Source organism: Primulina huaijiensis, chromosome 10, assembly GCF_012295235.1.
Source record: "Primulina huaijiensis isolate GDHJ02 chromosome 10, ASM1229523v2, whole genome shotgun sequence".
NCBI classification, from domain to species: Eukaryota; Viridiplantae; Streptophyta; class Magnoliopsida; order Lamiales; family Gesneriaceae; genus Primulina; species Primulina huaijiensis.
In genome coordinates, this window is record NC_133315.1 from 1,369,388 (window position 1) to 1,391,182 (window position 21,795).

The 21,795-nt window shown below is 31.7% G+C and overlaps 3 protein-coding genes across 8 annotated transcripts; all 3 read left to right on the forward strand.

Moving 5' to 3' along the window:
* LOC140985568 (uncharacterized) lies at window positions 1-4,654 on the forward strand. Of its 2 annotated transcripts, XM_073453420.1 has the most exons (5): window positions 1-260; window positions 372-458; window positions 2,029-2,473; window positions 2,556-2,671; window positions 4,006-4,654. In XM_073453420.1, the coding sequence occupies exons 1-5, from the start codon at window positions 143-145 to the stop codon at window positions 4,413-4,415; spliced, it is 1,176 nt and encodes a 391-aa protein (XP_073309521.1). In that variant the 5' UTR covers window positions 1-142; the 3' UTR covers window positions 4,416-4,654. The 2 variants fall into 2 exon arrangements, with proteins under 2 accessions (XP_073309521.1, XP_073309520.1); XM_073453419.1 differs by having other exon boundaries at window positions 2-458.
* Window positions 4,655-8,743: 4,089 nt separating this feature from the next.
* LOC140986656 (uncharacterized) lies at window positions 8,744-12,851 on the forward strand. 5 transcript variants are annotated; one of them, XM_073454962.1, is made up of 8 exons: window positions 8,744-9,131; window positions 9,566-9,944; window positions 10,275-10,349; window positions 10,681-10,746; window positions 11,221-11,286; window positions 11,795-11,851; window positions 12,010-12,051; window positions 12,472-12,851. In XM_073454962.1, exons 1-8 carry the CDS (start codon window positions 8,962-8,964, stop codon window positions 12,616-12,618), a joined length of 1,002 nt encoding a protein of 333 aa, XP_073311063.1. In that variant the 5' UTR covers window positions 8,744-8,961; the 3' UTR covers window positions 12,619-12,851. The 5 variants fall into 5 exon arrangements, with proteins under 5 accessions (XP_073311063.1, XP_073311064.1, XP_073311065.1 ...); XM_073454963.1 differs by lacking the exon at window positions 12,010-12,051; XM_073454964.1 differs by lacking the exon at window positions 11,795-11,851 and having other exon boundaries at window positions 12,469-12,851.
* Window positions 12,852-15,923: 3,072 nt separating this feature from the next.
* Window positions 15,924-20,830, forward strand: LOC140986739 (protein disulfide isomerase-like 1-6). Its single transcript, XM_073455072.1, has 12 exons — window positions 15,924-16,603; window positions 17,142-17,271; window positions 18,015-18,180; window positions 18,552-18,670; window positions 18,775-18,855; window positions 18,947-19,036; window positions 19,129-19,200; window positions 19,287-19,355; window positions 19,564-19,644; window positions 19,810-19,944; window positions 20,266-20,319; window positions 20,531-20,830. The coding sequence occupies exons 1-12, from the start codon at window positions 16,071-16,073 to the stop codon at window positions 20,627-20,629; spliced, it is 1,629 nt and encodes a 542-aa protein (XP_073311173.1). The 5' UTR covers window positions 15,924-16,070; the 3' UTR covers window positions 20,630-20,830.
* The last annotated feature ends 965 nt before the right edge of the window (window positions 20,831-21,795 follow it).

A 21,795-nucleotide genomic window follows, 5' to 3' on the forward strand; every position in this document is an offset into this window, starting at 1 on the left:
TAGTTGTCCGTTGGAAGCTATATGAGATTAAACCGAATTTATGGGGAATTTTTCACGAAGCAATCCAAATCCTGCTGTGCTGTGTGTAGCCCAGTGAAGTGTTCATCTCGGTAATGCTGTGGGTGTCCGTCCATATTTCAAAATGCTAGACAGAGTACTTTCTACAAGGCGAACGCCGCATGCCGGCGAAGACGGTGGCGGCGAGGAAACCGGGGACGAGTCCAAGACGCGGAAGCACATGTCAGTCGCTACGCGGATCGGTAGTTACCTGGCCCGAACTGGATACATCTGGCCCATTTTCATAATCGGGCTTAGTATCTTGATTATCTCTTCTTTCATTTACCATACGCGTGATTTGGTCTGCATCTCAGTCTCCTCATCCGATCTCACGTCGCGGTTGAGATTCTTCGGGTTCGATGGGGTCGAATCGGATTTCGGATCTCTTGGCGTTCCCTGGTGTAAGTAAACGGCAGCTTTTGCAATTTTCCTTTATTTGTTTTGAAATATTAGTGGATGTACTGAACGAGAAGATTTGTGGGATATTTGTAGATTTTAAAAGTTTAGCATTAAAATCTAATGCATAATTATAAATTGTCAAAAATTGTATTTGGTTTAATCCAAAGATTTGGACGGAGTTTTAAAATTTCTAATTCATACACAAGTTATTTATTTTTCTCTCAGTCACACCACCTCTCTTCTTATCTTCTTTCCTTTCATCTATCTCTATCACTATCTCAATATATCTATATATATTTTCATATTTTCTTTTCAAATTTTTCATTTTTTGACTGATTTTTCATTTATTAATCTTTTCTTCATAACGCTGTTTAATTCTTAATAATTGAATAACCTCACAACAACCATGATTTTTTAATTTTTTTTAGTATTTTCAATTAATATGTAAGCTATGATATTTTTATACAAAATTATATTCACACAATAATAAATAATAATCTTTTCACATGTATATTATCAATTCAAATGTTACATATTAATCAATTGATGTATTTTTAAAAATTTACAAACATGCGTACAAACCCATATATATACAAATGTAAAGATTAAATGATTTAACTTTTAAATAAATAAATTTATTTATTAATATAAATATTGAAAAAATATTTCAAATTGACTATGTTTTATATGTCAATTAATTATTAGTTCATAATATGTTGTAATTAAGTACAAAATTTATAAAATTTTATAAAAAAATTCACAAAGTCTATAAAAATCTTACAAAAAAGTCTACATGAATCCACATAAATCTGTTTATAAATCTGTGAGATTCTGTAAAAGTCAATAAAATTTTATCAAATCCATAAAAGTCGATCATTTGAAAAAGTCATTAAAAGTCATCAAAAGTCTGAATTGAATACACCCCCACTTAGGGTTTTAGAATTTTTATTTCCAAATGCGAATAATAAAATTATTCTTACTCGTTTATGTTTGTGATTATCGATTACATTGCATGTGGATTCAGATTTCCATGCTTGATTATATGCTCTGTTTTGTTTTTTGGGGATGGGTGATGATTGAGAGATCTGAAGCTTAAGTTAGCTAAACAAGTTGAGTTTGTATAGAAAGCAGCTGAATAATCCTCATATTGCACACTCAACTAAATTTCCCGGTTTGCCTCTTCTAGAAAGAGTTCGTTTTTTGAGAAGTTGATTTATTAAAGTGGAAGTCATTCCAAAATGAAATTGCTGGGATGAACAATTATGCTATATTCGGTCGGTGTTTGAGTAACATCATCTGTGACTTCTGTGATTTTTGATAACACGCCGGACACTCAATCCTGTATCAACTTTACCTTTAGTGAATCGATATGCTGAGATTTCCTATGCAATTACTGATGGGAACATTTAATTCTTCACCAAATATTCGAGAATCATTTAGATTCATATTTCCATGCAGTGCAATAAGTCGATCATTGTGTTTTGTGAGTTAGTTTTTAAATTTTGTCATTTGGTAGAAAAAAAGGTCGTCTGAGTTTATACCTGTTACCTATTTAATTATCCTTGTCTAAAGGCAGATCGAAACATGGAAAAACTGTTGAATGGACGTCCAAGGATTTACTCAAAGCTCTTGAGGAGTTTGTGCCAATATACGAGACCCGACCTATAAAGAACAACATGTATGGGATGGGATTTGACCATAGTTTTGGACTTTGGTTTATCACACAATGGCTTAAGCCTGACTTGATGATTGAAAGTGGAGCTTTTAAGGGACATTCTACGTGGGTTTTAAGGCAAGCGATGCCGGATACACCTATTGTGTCACTTTCACCACGTCATCCAGAAAAGTATCTTAAGAAAGGACCTGCTTATGTTGATGGAAATTGCACATATTTTGCTGGAAGGGACCTTGTTGATTTTGGGAGCATGGATTGGGCAAGAGTGATAAAGAAACACAGAATAAAAGTTCTCAGCCGGGCTTTGATCTTCTTTGATGACCATCAAAATGAAGTAAAAAGGTAAACCTTCATAAAATTTACAGGTTCCTCTTCATGAAACTCTAAGTATCCTTTTTGTTATGGTTTTATTCTTTGATGGTAGATTAAAGCTAGCACTTAAAGCTGGCTTCAAGCATCTAGTTTTTGAGGACAACTATGATACTGGAACTGGGGACCATTATTCCTTCAGGCAGATATGTGATCAATTTTACATAAGCGGTATGTTGTTTTCTATTTCATAGTCTGTTGATGTTGGTCACTCTGAATCCTTGCCTGCGATGCAAGATCTGTCTGTTGATTTTGAATTGCCTTGTATTCTATACTGCTATTATGTCAGATTTATCAGCTCAGTGTTCTCCAAGAGAGGGCATCCCTACGGGGGCTTTCCGATGCATTTTTCCTTTCACTTATATTTCTGAAACTGATGATGGTTTTTGGTTTCCACTTGACTTTCATATTCGAAGAGTACATGAAACTGAGAGAACAATTTTATATGGGCAAGTGATACTTTCTCGTAAAGCTAAAAACAAGTCATAAACCTGATTGCGTGTATTGAGTCGTGGTGCAATGTAGAGCAGAAAATCGTGGATAGATTGGTCTTTTATGCAAAATCACTAAGTGATTACCAAATCTTAGAGTGTACACCGTTCGAATTGGACAGTTTCATTTTCTTTAAAATCAAAACTGTCAATTTCAGTTTAAGAGTTTTTCCAAACCATGGCTGAACCAGAGCACGTGGTTTAATTTCGGATGAGAATGTAAAATTTTTATTTTCTTCGAGAAATAAGATGATATTATGAAGAATAATAACAGGACTATTGCCTATAATGATATAAACTAGTTCAAATAAATTTAGAAAGTCTGTATAAATTCCATATTTGCACACACATAAAGAGAAACAACATAGTTTTGAGACAAAACAGCATAAGTTAAGGAAAAATATCGCGGTTTAGTTTGTTGTTTTCAGTTTTTTTTTTTTTTAAATTTAAGTTTGGGTTCGGATCAGTTTGCTTTAAACCGCCTATGATGTATATGGTTTGGTTTCAGTCTCCAGGATTGTAATTTTCAAACTGCTAACCAAACAGAACTTTCAGGTTTCAGATCGATTTCCAGGTTTTCAGTTATTATGTATGCTGTCCAAATCATTCAATAATTTGACAGTAAAAGGGTGCATGATGGACAGTTTTACTGGCTAACAACTTTTTCTAATCAATTCAACCAAGCAAAGAGTAGCCAAAAAATGGCAGAGCTTCAAAAGGAAAATAATTTTGTGGCAGGGTTAATGATTAATTCAAAGAGTAGCCAAAAAATGGCAGCCACAAAATTATTTTTTTTTTGAAGTTACAATATTCGTTCCCTCTTAGGCTGTAAATACCTTGATCAGTTGAATATAGTAGTTGTATGAGTATATGAAAGAGTGCATCTTGCATGTTCTTTCTTCATTTTCCTTGAACATTCAAACCATTCATTTCGTTGATCACACATTCTCAATCAGTTTATTTGCAACCTTTTCTGTTTACCACAGTCACGGTATAATCTATCTGTCTATCCAGGTGGCGGACATAGCTGTTTCAAAGATAGCGATGAAGCCAGGATAAGATTTAGAAGGAAAAAATTATGGGACAAAGCAGTTGATATAGACGAGCTCTGTGGACCTGGAGAAGCCTGGTGGGGCGTAAGAGGGCATATGCGGGATGATTTTAACCATAGCAACAAGCCAATTGCTTATGCTGAACATTTTGAGAACAGCAGATTTGTTGAGTCAGTGCTCGATGTTTGCTGGGAGCTTCCTCCCGTTGCTGGTCCTTCGCTAACCCATCAAACAAGGTATGATCCAGCTCGTGCATCTACTCCAATCATAGAAGATGGTAGATATGGGTTTTTTAAGAGGCTTGGCTTGTCTCAATTTGATAATTCTGTGTTCAATGGATACACTCAAATGGTGTATCTTCAGGTATCTTAACCAGAAACATGATACCGTTGAATTTGGGGGATTGGATTGGTTTCAAGTGCTTGTAATTTTGAATTAGTTGACGATATCAGGTACTGTCGTCATAGATGTCTGTGGTTCTTTAGATGTCCGTCAGTTCGTGGTAATGCCACATATATTTATTGTTAGTTGTTCCTTGGTTCTTAGTTGAGTATCCACAGGGGTAATGCTACATTTTCCAGATTTCAGTAGCTTCTCTGTGTTCTGTTTCATTGGTTTGGCGTGAAATCAATACAGGATTAAATGAAATGTTGCGTGATGAAATCATTGAATCAGATTAAATTTAACCACAGCCTATTCGTATTAACCTGATACCCCATGAGTATCACTAGTTATATTAGTACGGTCTCTTCCGATAATAAATGTGGTTATCAAGAAATACCTGTCTTTTTTGTTTACATTCTTCTCTAGTTTTGTCTCCAGTGGTATCGAAAGTGATGATGGGAATTCAGACTTGAGCTTGATTTGATTGAGCTCGAGTTGAGTTCTAGTTTTAATTTTTCTATTTGAGTAGTTTACGAGCTACTTAAATATATATAAATATTTTTTAAAAAAAAAAATTAAGAGTATTTTTGTCGGTAAATTGTAATATTATGCTTCAAAGGTCATCAAGTTTGAGAAACTTGATATTTTCACGAGTTGAACTCGAGTTTGAAAAATGAATACTCTATCGAGTTCGAGCTCGAATAGTATGATACTTGAGATTGACTTGACTAGTTTGCATCCCCTAGATGGGACGCAGTGGTCGGCAACTAAATTCATTGAAAAGTGACTAATTCGCCAGTGAGATATCTTATATTTTCTGATTGATTACCTTTCACCTTTTCGTATGTACTTCATATTCAGCTTTTCGCTTTCTACTTAGTTTGTATTGCAAATTTTATGTTTTTTAGGATATATTTAGTGTCGACTTTGATTAAATTAATAGGTTGAAAAGAAATGGGATCCAAATCCAAATCCAAATCATGGGAGAGAAGAAACTTTATTTGACCAATGTGAGTAGCATGCCCATTATTAGAAAATAGAAATTCTCTTCGTGACCAAACATGTGTTACATGTCCCATTTTCTTCTTGGTTTTAACTGGGTCACTTTTTTTATTTTTCTGTTTTTTTTAAAATAAAATTATAAAACAATCATAAATTTTGCAATAACAATAATAATACTAGTGATAAACAACAATAATATATATTTTTTAGTTTCATTTTCTTAATAATGAGTGAATCGGCCATTAAAATAATTCTTAATAATGAGTGAATCGGCCATTTAATAAAATTAGCATATATATCATCTCCACCGGTAGTTGTTTCTCTTGTGCTTAAGACGAGTTCATGAAGTGTTTCTTTAAACTTCTTGCTTCTTTCTCATGTAATTAATTAGTCACATTGCCAATTCTAATGGTTCACATTCCTTCTTAGGTACTTTCTTTAATCCAGAATCATCCATGGTTGTATCACATGCTGATATCATGTCAGTATTCCAATGTAAAATTACTAATTTTTTTTAAAAAAAATAAAAGTTAATGGTGTAAGACTGTGAATTGAAGATAACATAACCAAAAATGAAAAAAGTGCAAGTTGCGTGACCAGAAAATTAATTTGTATACACTTGAATAATAATTATAAATTGAAAAGCTAATATTCTGTTTGAGTTATTTAATGAGCTTAATCAGCTTCCTAATATTTCCAAATAGTGATGATAAATTATGTGTCACACTTTTACTTTTTTGAAGCAGAGAAGTCGTGGAAGAATGTTATATATCCGTTCAATAGCACATTAATCATAGGTTAAATATAAAGCAAAGAGTACAATAATATTAAAGTAATAACAAAGTTTAGGTGGCTTTTTAAATTAGAATAAGTAAATTAATATTTTAATCCTTAAAGATTATTCTCCCTAAATATAAAAAGAAAACACAGAAGATTACCAACAACATTTTGTTGTTTGTTTACTCAAATGTCAACAAGAAAATGACTTCCAACAACATAGAAAACTCTAAAGGTAAGCTTTAATCTCCAATTGCTGTCAAGCTAATCTTGATTACTCGATTATATATATACGATAATTTTCAAACGAATTATGATTTGTTATGTTACCTAATAGTAAAAATATTCAGAAAAATTGCAAATTTCATTATGTTACGTTATCTTGTTTTTTGCGATTTCGATAATTTTTTCGACGTGTTCAGTGACACATCAACACTCCCATAGAAACATAACTAAAATTGTCAACAATTATAAGATGAATAACTATTACTAAAATTTGACAACATAGATGACCAAAATAAAGAAGAGACAAACATAGAGGATCAAAATAGCAATTTTCCTAAAATATTTGATGAAGTCTTGGTTTATGAGGATCGAGGATGTATTAAATATATTCGCGAAACAATTTATATTTTTTTTACGATATTAGTGTTAACGGTGTCAAATTGTTAATTAATTGACATGGACCTGGCAATTACCTACTTAATTAAAAAATAGTATTGTATTGTATCGGCACAAATGAAATTTCAACTTATATACACTATTTATCTAGATTTTAAGTACTTTTCTAGGTTTTCTTAATTTATTTAGCTAGGGATTTTATAATTATAGAATTAGAGAGGATTTTGGATCTCAGCTAAAAGAGCTGGAAGTATATACAAAAGGAAATATTGAAAAAGAAAGATGAGATTGCATAACAATGGTCAATTGTACTTGAGATTTACTTAATTCTTTCTACATCTACATCACCCTTAGATTAGACTTTATATGTTTTTTTATTTAAAAAAATATATTTTAACCGCAATGTCTATTTTTTCCATAAAAAACACTGCTGAGATAATCTCACAGATCAATTTTTTGAGACAGATCTATGACCCGATCCAATTCATAAAAATTATTATTCCAAAATATTATTTTTCATAATAATCATGAACTAGTTTATAAAAAAAATAATCTGTGAGACCATATCTTAAAAGACCTAATTTACATAAATTTTTCTTATTGTTACTTAACTAGACCTATGGGATTGTATCAACACCCCGCCCCAATATTTACAAATTCTCACTCAATGAGTTATTNACAAATTAAGCATTAACAATTTCAAATTATAATTTTGACGCTGCCCATATATATTTTTAGATAATTTATCTAGAAACCATTATTTTTTTTGGTTGTACTGAATTAAGATAATTATTTTTAATTATAAGAATCTTCTTGCTAAAGTTATATTCAAATATAATGATGATTATCATTTTATGCATCCATATCAATTATTAATTCATATTTATATTTTTTTTTATACTAAAAGATTTCATTTTCGCTTCTTTTAAATTGAGTTTCTGGCTCCGACCCCAATTTTAATAAAATTAGCATATATCATCCATAAATTTTTTTTAAAAAAATAATAAAATAATAAGAATTTAATTACGACCCTAAAAACATTCCTACCCCAAATTTAACGTAGGTCTCGCACAATCCACCCCCCAATTTAAGGAAATAATGTCCATAAGGATTAAGGATTGGTTTCTATTGGCCTGAAAACGCTACTCAGCAGCTTTTTTGTCCCACTTTTGTAATAAAGTTTAAAGCATGAATACATTAAAAGACAGCATACACACGATACGCCATTATATTATCTATATCACAAAAAAAAAATTCACGTGAGACGGTCTCACGGGTAAATTTTTTGAGACATATAAACGTACTAATGAAAAATTATTACTTTTTATGCTAAAAAATATTACTTTTTATTGTAAATATGACCAGAATTGACTCATCTCACGAATAAATATATATGAGAGTAGCTCATACTAGACCTACCTATTATGTACTAATATTAAATGATCGAGAGTGACTTATGGAAATAATTACTTATGATCATTTGGTATGGCATTATGTACCAATTAATATACACAAACTAATTTATAAGATATTGTGTACATCAACGCTATCAGAAAATACACTAAAAATCAAAATATATAAGATTAAGACTGAAACTCGACGATATAGATATGTCATTATGTACCAATTAATATATACAAACTAATTTAACATTAGCGCATGTCAGAAAATAGGCTAAAAATCAAAAGATATAAGACTAAGACTGAAACTCGACGAAATATATAGATGATAGGAAAATTAAAAAAGACCGAAAATACATATTTTCCTTATTATTATTTATTTTATTTTTCTGGATATGAACTAGTTAATCAAAAAGAAAAAGGAAAAGATGGAGGAGGGAATGGAAACAAACAAAAGGCTTACTCAACCCCCACAAGTATAAAATACTCTTACTTGACAAAGACGGGGTTTCTTCAGCCTCTTCCTGGAAAGCAAACAAAGTTCAAAAGAAAGGTCTGAAAAAACCAAGAAATGAATTTGGGAGAAAACCTTGCCACAAAAGAGAGAGATCCATTGGAAAAAAAGCTTTGTTTTCTTGTTATATATATGAAGTGAAGGGTTGAGAGTGATTTTTGTTGAAGAATTCTTCTCTATTTAAATTTTACTAATTTTTTTGTGGGTTTTAGTGTGACAAATGATGGCTGGAAACCCTAATTGGTGGAGCATGAATAGCATGCATCCACAATTTTCTTCTCAATTTGTATTTGGTTCGAATCCTTCACTTTCTCCAAACCCTTCTGAATCTGATATTCAACATCACCAAGATTTCCCTGCTCGCGGTTCGTCATGGAGCCAACTTCTTCTGTAAATTTCTTCTTCTTGTTCTTTGTCTTTTCACACACACAGAGATAAATGATTCTGTCACAAACCCTTTATTCCAATTTTTAAGATTGTTTTAGTATAAAATTGTGTATGAAATTGGTATATATTCTGTTGTTTAATAATCACACCTATCTATAACTTCAATTCTTAGCTTCTGTGGACACTTTTTTCATTACCTGTTTATATATTCAACTGCTTGTTCTGCTTCATTAAATTATCTCTTCAATCAAAGCCTTTTATGTGAATCTTAGCAGCCTTCTTAATTTTCCATCCATGTATCTTGTATATCCACACAAATACATACAATATACATACATGCTGATAGTACATATATAATTAACTATACAGATTGTAGTTTCCTGAGACCATTTACGCCATTCTTTTCGCTAAAATCACGCGTAAATATTTATTGTCAGAGGCGGGTTGGCTGTTAATGAAGAAGAGAACAGGTCTGGTGACGGTCTTGTTCAGCAACAGAGGAAGCTGCAAGAGAATTTGTATCAAGACCTGCAAGTTTTGAATCTGAACCCAAGTTTTACTAGGGATTCTGGGGTCGATATCAAGCAAGATTACGACTTAGATTATGATCATCACCATCAATTTCAAGCCAACAGATCATCTCAGCCCTCCAATAATATTAATTCTAGTTGGCCGCATCAACTCATGCCAGTCTCTTCTCCCACTTCTTGTACCACAAATTTGAGCCACAGCTTGCTGAATTTCTCGGTCGAAAAGGCCACGATGACTGGCGTCGAACGGAAGAACCATCTGCATAATCAGGAGCATTCGTCTGAGGTAAGTGATGTTTCGAGATATTATAATGGAATGGATTTCAAATTCATGAATTTTTTTTAAAAAAAAAAATAAAGGGGAATGAGGAATTAATCATTTTCTATGATGAGATCACTTTAATTATTGATGTTCAAAGATTCATTATTGTTACTTTATTGGTTTTCTTGGCATGCAATCATAACCTGAATTCTTTGTTAAAATTACGGTCGAAATATTTAAAACATCTAACATTAAAAAATATATGTTTATTTGTTTAGAAAATTTATTTATCAGATTCTAAAATTTGGGGTCAGATTTAATTCATGATTAATAATTATTTTTTTGGATTAAAAGTGCAACAGCATTGGGAATGGTGGGGTACAAAAGAAAGCTAGGGTTCAGCAGTCTTCACATCAACCAGCTTTGAAGGTCAGGAATCTTTCTTTAACAAATTAAATCAAATGACTATAAAATATAGTTTCATTTCATAATATTTCCAGTGATAATATAATAAACATATATGCAATGTATTAATTACTAATTTAGAAAATAAACGAATATATGACCCTAGCTAGTGACAAATTAAGAATATTCAATCAGCACCAAAATTCCCAGAAATATTTTATACCAATTTTGTCACACATTTTTTTCCACTGAAAATCATATTTAATAATCGTCGAAAAAATATATTACATTTCAAATAATTTTGTCTTATGATTTTCACGAAGTTCTTTTTTTTTTTTTTTAATATATGGTGCAGGTGAGAAAAGAGAAGTTAAGTGATAGAATCATAGCTCTTCACCAGATTGTTTCCCCCTTCGGAAAGGTATTCGAACCTATGAAATATTCTAACTATAAACTTGGTCTACTTATGAACATCAAAATTTTTGATAGCTAGGATATGATTTATTATAATTTGTAAGAATGTTTTTTCAAGAATAACTATCCCTTTTTCGAAATTTCATTACAATGCATGAAATTAAGGGAAAATTAAAATGCTCGTTCCATGTGTTTGTTTCTTACAAATAGTCCAAATTTAGTTTTTAGTAGTGTAATTTTCAATTTTTGACAATTTTCATTTTTCCTCGATAGTTATATTGTGACTTTGAATACGTGAAATCTAATGACACGATGAATTAAAATTACAAAAAACAAATATACATTTAATTTTTGCAGAAGTGAATTGGCATCCACATGTATATAATAGCACCTGAGTTACATAATCATCTTTTTGAAAATTATAAAGTAGAGTTTGATAAAAATAGCTTTGAAGGTGAAATGGGATATTCCTCTTTTGCAGACTGATACTGCTTCTGTCTTGTCTGAAGCCATTCGCCATATTAGATTCCTTCAAGCTCAAATTGAGGTCATTTTCTTTATTCCTAATTATTCTTCTCAACATATTTAAATACAACCTTGATGTTATTTATCAACTCGAAATATAAATATTTGAAATTCATTTGTTTCATTTTCCCTCTCTCATTTCATAATACATTGCTATAAAATTTATCTTAATAACATCGTTGAAGTTCATGATATATAATATAATTTATTTCTTATTATAAAACATATTTTTTATTTTTTTTTCCTTTGAAAATTCTTGCTTGATTTTCCTTCCCATTTCATTTAACTTCAGAAAGTGGTTAAGAGAAAATTCAAATAAATACTTTAAATAGTGGAAGGAAAGTAGAGACTCGGTCTGAAATGAATAGAGATAATTAATTTTCTTAAATAAAAAGTTGTTGAATTTTATTCCTAAATGTTCAATTATAACTAATTATATGCTCCATAATATGTAATAAATTATGCACTAATTGTAATTTATTTTTAAAAAACACTTGTGTTCTAAATTTTTTTAAAAAAATTAAATGAAGGCACTGAGCGGCCCATACATGCGCTATTCTTCCTCTGCAGATACTGCACACCATCCTGTAAGTAGTAGCACACGCGCAATTTTAGCTTCGCATTTTCCAATGTAAGACCAAACTTTTAACATACATTAATGGATATATTGGGAAATGTGAGTGTCATCGAATAATCTATTTTTATAGCCAAAAATAATTACTGTAAAAATTATATTTATTGCCAGGTTCAAGAAAGGAATAGTTTTTTTCACGAAGAACATGGCAAGGTATGCTTCTATTGGATCCATAAATTGTTTTCCTTTAATTAATTTATGGAATAATAATTTTAGTTATTTTTGTTTTTAATAGACAAAATAGTCTAAGAAAAATATAATATCAAAACATTTTCATAAAACCCATTAACTATAAATTAGCCATATCTCATAAGCAATATATAGTAGTTACAACTAAGAAATATTTTTATTAGCAGGTCCATGTTTTAATGGAATTAATCCTATATCTTACTCGACTTATTCGAGGAATATAATATAAAACAATATAATAATTAATTAAACTTTGTTTTGGGGTTTGGTGTAATTGTAATTCAGTATGAAAATATTCAAAAACTAAATAAATTTCTTCCATATATGAATTAATGGTTCCATTTAAACTAATATTATTCTTTTAAATCATTAATGAACAAGCAGGACTCCAACGGTGCCCGGAGAGTAGACAAGGACTTGAGAAGTAGAGGGCTTTGCTTGGTTCCAATATCTTACACTCAACATGTGGGGAACGACGTTAACGGGGTCGATTTTTGGGCTCTTCCGCTGGCTCTTTGCGGAGGCTTTTGAGTTCCGATTCGACCGATCTATCATCAATATTAGATTTCATAAATATAGTCTCTATAACATCAGAAACAGTCATTCTCTAAAATTCACAGAAAGACTGACTGTCAATGATGTTACTTGCTCATGTAATGTTGTATTTTGTTCTTTAATTAAATAGGAGGAGGGAATGAATTTAAATCAAGATATTATTATGACTCGTTTTATTATTAATTAATATTACAATGTGTTTAATTTCATGTGATTGAATGGAATTATCATTTTGTCATGCATCCTAAAATCTCGACAATGTTGGATGATGGTCATGTACAACGTATAATGTGATATTCTGCAAATTAATTTTGTGGCAGCATTTGGTCAACATTTTTAAATTATAATTTAAAATGTTTCTTGTAATGTTAAATATTGAGAAAATATCATATCTCATAATTTTTGAAATATAATTTAAAATATTTCTTGTTACGTTAAATATTGAGGAAATATGAATTTTAGTCACGTATATCCGTTTTTCGATAATTTGGTTTTTTATGCTAACATATTTTAATTTTAATGTACTATATTTGTTTTTTTTCTAAAAAAAATTAGTTTTTTTCTGACACGTCGCTAATGTGACATTAACACGGCGTTGAAAAACTTTCTCTATAAAAGTGACAAAAATTTCAAATATTAAAATATTTAATTCTAAAAGAGAAATTTAATAACAAAACATCAAAATCGCTAAAAAATACTAACAAACTACCAAATTATTTTGATTATAATACAATAATAGAATAATTTTTAGAATATGAGTACAAAATCGACTTGAAAAATAATGATTTTTTTAGTATATGTAAAATAAATTTCTTAAGAAGAAATGAAAATACCATAAAATAACAATATTTCCATATTTTAACATTTTTATAACAATTTCAAAAGATAGAAACAAGCATAGCCTAAATTTTTCGTTAAAACCTTCATCGATCAGCTGTCACTTATTGGTCATTACAACCCTCTTAAATGAATTAAATGACCATAACTCCAACTGTTATGCAAGGTGGTCAAAGTGACCTTTAATTTGTCATTGAATTCAGCCGTTAGCGTTGGAAACCGTTAAAATATTAGGTAGAATCGAGTTGTATTACAAAATGCTAAAATCGAGCTGGATGAAGTCTCGTCGCTTATAATTCAAGCCGCAAAGATGTCTCGGCGTCCGAATTTCTCGCTGTTTGCAAGTCTCGCTGCTCGCAAGTTGAGCTGCAATGTTTTCGCCGGTACATTTCTAGCTGCATTAAGTTTCGCCACTTGAATTTCTCATCGTTCAAAACTCGAGCCGTTAACTAGAAATTTTGTGGTCTTCACATTTGGATTGTGCTTTAAAAAAATATTAAAATAATATATGTTTTCTTATCTGTTATTATCGTTAATTTATAAATTATAATTGTTATTTCAATTTTAAATAATCATGTAATATTTTTTATAACACGTACAAAAAAAATGCAATAAGCAAGCATAAGGGTGATCACGGTGCGATTTTGTGGGTTTTTTTTTTAAAAAAAAATCAAATCGAATTGTCATATGCAGTCGGTTAGTATTTTAAAAAAATAATCGCGGTTTTACATGTAGAATTAGTCTTACGATTTTGAGCAGTTTCAGGCTGTTGCGGTCGGTTTTCGATTTTTTAATGAAAAATATTAGAACATATATTCTAATTTATTTGAAAACAACAACAATATAGTGTCTTCAAATATAAAATATATTTCAAATCATAAAAAAGATAAAACTAGATAAAATAATAATCAATATTCAAAACTAAGTTAATAATTTAACAACATCACACACTCACAACAAAGATGACATTTACACTATTTTATCTTTTTTTTTTTTTACTTTCAAACTTCAAACAAAATATTGTGGTAAAAGAAATAAAAACTCTAATAAAAGACTAATATTAATAATAATTAAGAATAAGATAAGTTTTCTTTATAAGAGTAATAATTTTAAAGAGAGATGAGATATAACGAATGACGACTTCTTTAATTGAATATGTTGTTTACAAATTATTATAATCATATGCCAAATATTATGGCAAGCGGTTTAGGCGGTGCGGTTCTTGGTAAAAAAAAATAATCGAACCACGTATGCAGTGCGATTTATGATTATTATTTTTAATCGGGGTTTTTTTTTATAAAATAGTAGGAAAAATGATGCGGTGCAACTCGGTTCGAGTGATTCAGATGGTTAATAAAAAAAATTGATCACCTCTAAGCAAGCATGTAGTAATGTGGTAATAGTTCCGAAGATGTCTAGAATTATTGATGTATTTGTAGAAAAAATTAATAGAAATTAAACTGTTATCTGAAGAATCCGTTAATGTCTTGTAAATTTCATGTTCCAGTAGTTCATTCTAATGTGTGTTAAAGGAGTGTTAAATGTTCTACATCGGATGGATTTAAGTCCTTGATAGTTATACAGATGGACTTGGACAATTCTCCCCCTCAAGCTAGTTTTTGGATTGAAGTTAAGTTTAAGTCTCAATATTAATTAACATGATATTAGAGCCAAATGTTTTTTGGTGGAATATTTTCAAGTCACAATCTTAACATGATATCAGAGCATTTGTCTAGGTTAAGTATTGGACCTTTTTGGGTGGAGTTAAGTTCAAATCTCAATTATAACATGATATCATATCCAAGATTCACTATTATGTATTGAATTGCCCTATGAGCTATCTGATAATGTCTTGTAAACTTCACGCTGATCTAGTTGTTCAATTCTGGGCGTGAACATGGTGTATTAAATATCTTACATCAGCTGTATTAAGTTTTTGAGAGTTCTATATATAGACTTGAACAATCCTCCATTTGAGCTAGCTTTAAGAGTTGACTCTGATAACATGTTAAGATCGAGACTTGAATATTATAATATTATTCAACCTCAAAAACTTGATCAAGAGAGTGAAATTGTCCAAATATATATATGACTCTCAAATATTTAATTCAATCAATGTGATATATTTTACAATGTTGTTTTATGAGGCAAAAAGAAACTGACAGGTATTTTATGTCTATTAAAACTTTGGACAAAATATAAATAAATTTCGTAAATCTCCTAACAAATTTTTGTAAGTACATAATATAATTAGAAGGATCTCAATTCTCAACAATCACTGTCCGTTGCGGTGCCACCGCCGTGATTTGCGTCCCGTCAAGTCGTTCACAATGGTTGATCATACAGTAAAGTATCATTTTTATAAATAAATTTGTACAATATTTTTTGGTAATACAATTTTTAAGATATTCTTTAGTATTATTCTTGATTATATTACTTATATTTATTTTTTCTTGAAAAAATATTGATTCCTCGAACCATCCATCGAATTCTTCTGCACTCTGCACGTTGCTGCATTTATTTTTTTGCCTCAAATTTCAACCTTTGCTCCAGAAACCCTCAAGAACAAACAATCTTGACTTCAAATTGCCATGTCCGAGTTCAAATTCAGTTCAAGGTTCATTATTTTCACTTTTATTTCCCTACTTCTGCTCTCTCCGTGTATTTTCACCAGCGCATTGTTAGAACATGAAGATGCTGATGATTTAGAGGCAATTCAAGAACTTATAGCATTAGACGAGCAAGAAGAAGAAGAAGATAACTTACACCCCAGAACCAATCTTGAAGTCAACGATTTCGTAAAGAAATCCGAGGCCGAGGTTTTGAGTAAGGCCCAGAGAATAGTTCTTGAGCTTAACAGTGATAATACGGAGAGGGCTGTTGAGAAAAATGAGTATGTTTTGGTATTGGGTTATGCCCCGTGGTGTAGCAGGAGTGCTGAATTAATGCCAAGATTTGCTGAGGCTGCGAATGTTTTGAAGGGTTTGGGGAGTCCCCTTTTGATGGCTAAGCTTGATGCTGAGAGGTATCCAAAGGCTGCTTCAAGTCTTGGAATTAAAGGGTTCCCAACTCTGCTTTTGTTTGTTAATGGCACTTTTCAGCCTTACACCGGCGGTTTTTCATCGTAAGCGTCCCTTTCTTTGTTTGTGCTTTCTTTAGTTTATATAACGTTTGTGAACAAGGGAGGATTCTTGGATGTGGTTTGGATATTGGGAAGTTGTTAGATTTGAGTTATAAATCTAGTGAATGAAAAGTGGATTATCATCTTGATTGTGGTGCAACGTGTTTTGTCACATGTATCATTACTTTTTTTTATTAACCTTTTAGTAAAATTCCTAGCCTCATTCATAAATCTTTGCTGAAAATGGATGCATTATTACTTTATTCGATTTGATTTTAATAAATTGTCTAATTCCATTTATAATTCTTTTCTGAGAGGAAGATGATCTGTGTATAAGTTACTATATACTTCAGTGTATGAGCATTTGCGTGGAAAACTAGAATTTATGGTTCTAGGCTCAAATGCTAGTTGTGGAGAATTGAGAATGTATTTTTGTTTTGTATTGCATTGCCATATCGGTTGCTATAACCAGACATTATTGCTTTGTGTTTGCGAATACGGGCTGATGCAGATTATTTGTCGGATTTTACTTGTGAAATAGAGAGGAAATGGTGGTCTGGGCAAGGAAGAAAACAGGGTCACCTGTCATTCGAATAGACTCGATAACTGAGGCAAATGAGTTCCTGAAGCAGCATGCCATGTATGCTGTTGGGCTATTTGAAAATTTTGAGGTATATAGGTATCTTGCCATGTGATGTTCTTGCTCATGATGTATCTGCAATTCTCTTTGATTCATATCTAGCTGCCAGTCGATGTGAGTTAAGTTCTCTTTAAAAAATTAACTTGCAGTTGGCACTTTGGGAACCATTTTGAAAATTAGGTGGCATGGTTGTTTCTCATACTTAGACTTGTTGAAATTACTATATGAATTTGACGTGGATATCTGTTATATCACTATTAGAAGTGTTTTCATGCCACTTATATCCCTGAACACTCACCTAAAGTATGTTTTACCAATGCAAGAACTGTAGTTTATAGATAGAGTGCTAACTTCAATAGGAGGCATTACCCAGGTCTAAAGATTTAAGAGATTGTGAGAAAGAGGATAAAATGGAACTTCAGAATGGCCTGATTCTCAGGTTCAGATGTTATTATCAATATTATTATTTGATTTAGTGTTGAAATTTCTGAAGAAAGTTTTTCCATTTAAATTTGTTTTGAGCGACACTGTAATTTCTAATTGATTGACAGAAATAATCAAGTGTATAAAACAGACTTTTCCAAGCTTCGGCTTTTAGTGTCGTAATATATAGTTTTTGGGAAGAGTAATTTTGGCCTGCTTGAAATGACATGAATTCAAGCTCGTAAAAAGTAAAAACCATACCAGTACATAAAACAAGCGCATAGTTGAATAAGATTTTATTAGATGTGTTTTAATTGATATGAAATAAATCTCAGATAAACACGTTCTCAGGGACCTGGTCACGAAGAATTCGTAAAAGCTGCAACTGCTGAAAATGAAATTCAATTTGTGGAAACAAGCGACTCTGAGGTTGCCAAGGTCTTATATCCAGTTGCCAAGCCCACAAAATTGTTCTTTGGTCTTGTTAAAAGCGAACCGGAGCAGCACACTTCATTAGGTAATGTGAAAGTGATCTTAAACTAATACCAAACTTGCTATTAGTTATGAGAATTATTGATTCCGATGTAATTAGTTCATGTAATTAATCTATATAAATTTCAAGTCTATTTGTAAATCTGTGTCAAATTTTGGTTCAACTTGACTGTAATAGCTAGAAAAATTCAGATATAACAGCCGAAAAACAAACAGTTGGTTTAATTTCAACTTATCAGTTCCAAAACTCTTGTTAAACTTCGTTAGTTTCATTTCCCACTTTTATGATGGTTTTACACTTATTTTCGGTATCTAATTCTTCATGTTATGGTATTCCATAGTTTCCATTGTTTAAATTTCAATTATGTTGAATAACCAGTATCTTGATGCTTGCAGATGGCGACCTGAGTGCAGACAGAATTTTGAAATTTTTGGAGAATAAGAAGTTCCCATTAGTCACCATAATGACAGAAGCCAATTCTGCTAAAGTTTATTCTAGCCCTAAGAAACTGCAGGTTACTCTTCCTTAGTGTTGCATTTATTATTCTTCACATATTCTCTAGAAGTTGATAAAAACTTGTAATAAAATATAAGAGTTACATTTTGTTGATGTCACTAGGTTTACGTCTTTTCTGAGGCTGATGAGCTAAAGAAGGTTCATGAACCATTACAAGACATCGCCCGGAAGTTCAACTCAGAGGTAAAGAAGCTAACCATCGATTTTCTTAAATCTTTTTTTCTTTTTTTCCCTCAATATGTCACCTCGAACAACATTAAATGTGTGATAGCAGATAATGCTTGTAGCCGTAGATATAGGAGAGGACAATCTTGCAAAGCCTTTCTTGACCTTATTTGGTCTGGAAGACTCGGAAGACACTACTGTAAGAGCCAAAAGGATTATTATATTTTGTGTATCATTTCTATTCTAAATTTTTTTAAGGTTTTGGACTTTTGGTTGACTCTGTGTTAATAGGTGATTGGTTTTGACTACAACGGTAATTTAAAGTATCTCTTGGAGTTGGATCCGAAGTCGAGCAACATTGAAGTAACAAAGATTCTTGATTTGTCTGGTCTGAATTTTGAACTACATATATTTTACTGTCAAATTCATTATATAATTTTGCATTGCAGGAATTTTGTGCTGGGCTTGTGCGAGGAACTCTGCCCCCATATTACAAATCACGGCCGATTCCTGAAAATGTGAGTTTCTTATCTGTAAGAAAATAGATCAAATCTTTGTATAGAATAAACATTTGTTGGATTATAGTGAGATAACTTTACCAACTAAGCTAGGTTTATTCAAACATCTTGTTTATAGTAGAAATTGATACTTGTTGGAATAACACTTAGTTTTGGTTTTTTACATTTCCACCATCTTTAAAATTTCTTTTGACGTTTGTAATTGCAGAAGAATGCTACCGTATTGACTGTTGTCGGAAAGACATTTGATGACTTGGTACTAAACAGTCCGACCAACATTTTTTTGGAGGTTTGTGTCACCTTATCTTCATGAAGTTCAGTTTGTCATTTCAACTTTCTTTTATTCATTATAACATTACGGTACCCACCTTAAGGTTATAAGATGGAGCAATCTTGAAAGTTTCCACATTTGTGATTATTTAAACAATGTTTAAAATATCACTCTCTGCTTTAGGTCCACACACCATGGTGCATCACCTGCGATACTACAAGCAAGCAAGTCGAGAAATTGGCCAAGCATTTCAAGGGGCTCGATAGCCTTGTTTTTTCAAGGATCGACGTCTCAACAAACGAACATCCAAAATTGCTGGTAATGTACCTGTAGCATGCAAACCTGTTATTCTTGAAAAAAAGTGAAAGAATCTCACTGGTAAATCCTGTTTTGTAGCACAAAGGACGGTCTAATATTACTTTTACAATCCCATTTAGCTCGAATGGTTGATGTTGAACATGCTTTGTGACTTTGTCATTTTAAAGTACAGCAATAATTTTTTCTTAAATCTTTGCCATAACAAGCTTCTCTCCTGTGTCATTGTTTTCTTCTATAATTTCCTTGTTTAGTGGAACGAATCCAAGATATTGGGATTGTTTACATTCAGATTTTTAAGACCCTATATCTGGAATTTTGCAGGTTGAGGACTATCCAACGTTGTTATTCTACCCAGCTACAGACAAGTTAAATCCGGTAATTAGTTTTTGAAATTTCTTTTCGATGCATAGTTAAATTCCAAAAGTATACCTGGAGGGTATCTTCAAGGTTTAGAGAATGCACATACTGCCCTGCCCTCCACAACACTCGAAGTTACCCATCTCTTGTCAAAATTTTTGGGTCCACGACCATTTTTGTTTTGTTTTGTTTTTTCTATGTTTTGCCCGATCACTCGGCTTGTCCACAGATTAAATTTCCGACGAAATCTGGCTTGAAGGAGTTGGCAGCATTAATCAACAGTCATTTGAAATCCCAGGGTGATTCTATGGCCAAAGATGAACTTTAAGCAAAGCTGATATACTTTAAGGTCGCATTTGGATCTTGGAAACATGTTCGAGAGATAGATTTCAAATGACTCTAACTTCAATGGATTTTCAAATCTCATTGAGATTTGAAATTTATACATATTATAGCTATTTAAGATGGATTTAAAACCATTCATCTTATGTATTTCTGAGATTTATTCTCATTACGGCCTCTTTTTAAATCGTGAATGGAAATTGAGTCTCTTCCAAATCGAAAAGATTATTCGTAATAATCGAATAAGATTATTCATCAATTTTTTCAAAATTTTCTACAATATGATCAAAATTCATTCATCTTTTCTAAGTTGTCACATTGGCTTGAATAGAGAACATTTGGGTTGAAAGGTTTTTTTATATTAAAACCGTAAAAGCTTACCAATATTACATTTATGAACACACATTTATCAACGTGACACCAGTACAAACTAGGTACCACAACATGCCATGAATTTACCATCAAATTTGAAAATATCTAATTTATACCAAATAAATATAAATTTTGTAACGTCCGATATTCGACGATTGTTCTCATTGTACGAAGATGAGTTTTTTCCAGCGTGTTTATATCATCACTTACACGAAGACCTATAAAACTTCTCAGGGGCCATCCATCCCAAAATTGCCCCAAGTCAAGCACGTTTAACTTTGAAGTTCTTATGTGATGAGCTATCGAAAAGAAGATGCATATTCTTGATATGAGTGGTACATATCAAATCTTTTAATCTCTTCTCAACTGCACAGTTTCATACCTGAACGGTTTTTGGAATCCCTCTCATTCTGATGTAAGATCAGTTCATTCATGTTCTCTTCGCCTAGAAGCCTGCCACGAGCCGCTCATTGTCTGTGCTATCTTCGGTACTGGGCCTCATTGCCCACCAGTTTCATCTTGGTTCGTCTCCGAACAACACCGTATTAGGAGAGATCGCTCTGATACCAATTGTAACGTTACAGATTCGACGACTGCCCCCATTTGTTGAGTAACGACCATATCACTCACCTCTTACTCTACCCTCCTCAGATAAGTCTAAAGAATAGATCGAGAAAAAAGAGTCGGACCAGTTTTGGAACTGGTGACATGAACGCACAAGGACGTTAATTTAAGTTTACATTTTATTAAAGTTGTAAAACGCTTCCGCATTATTTCTAT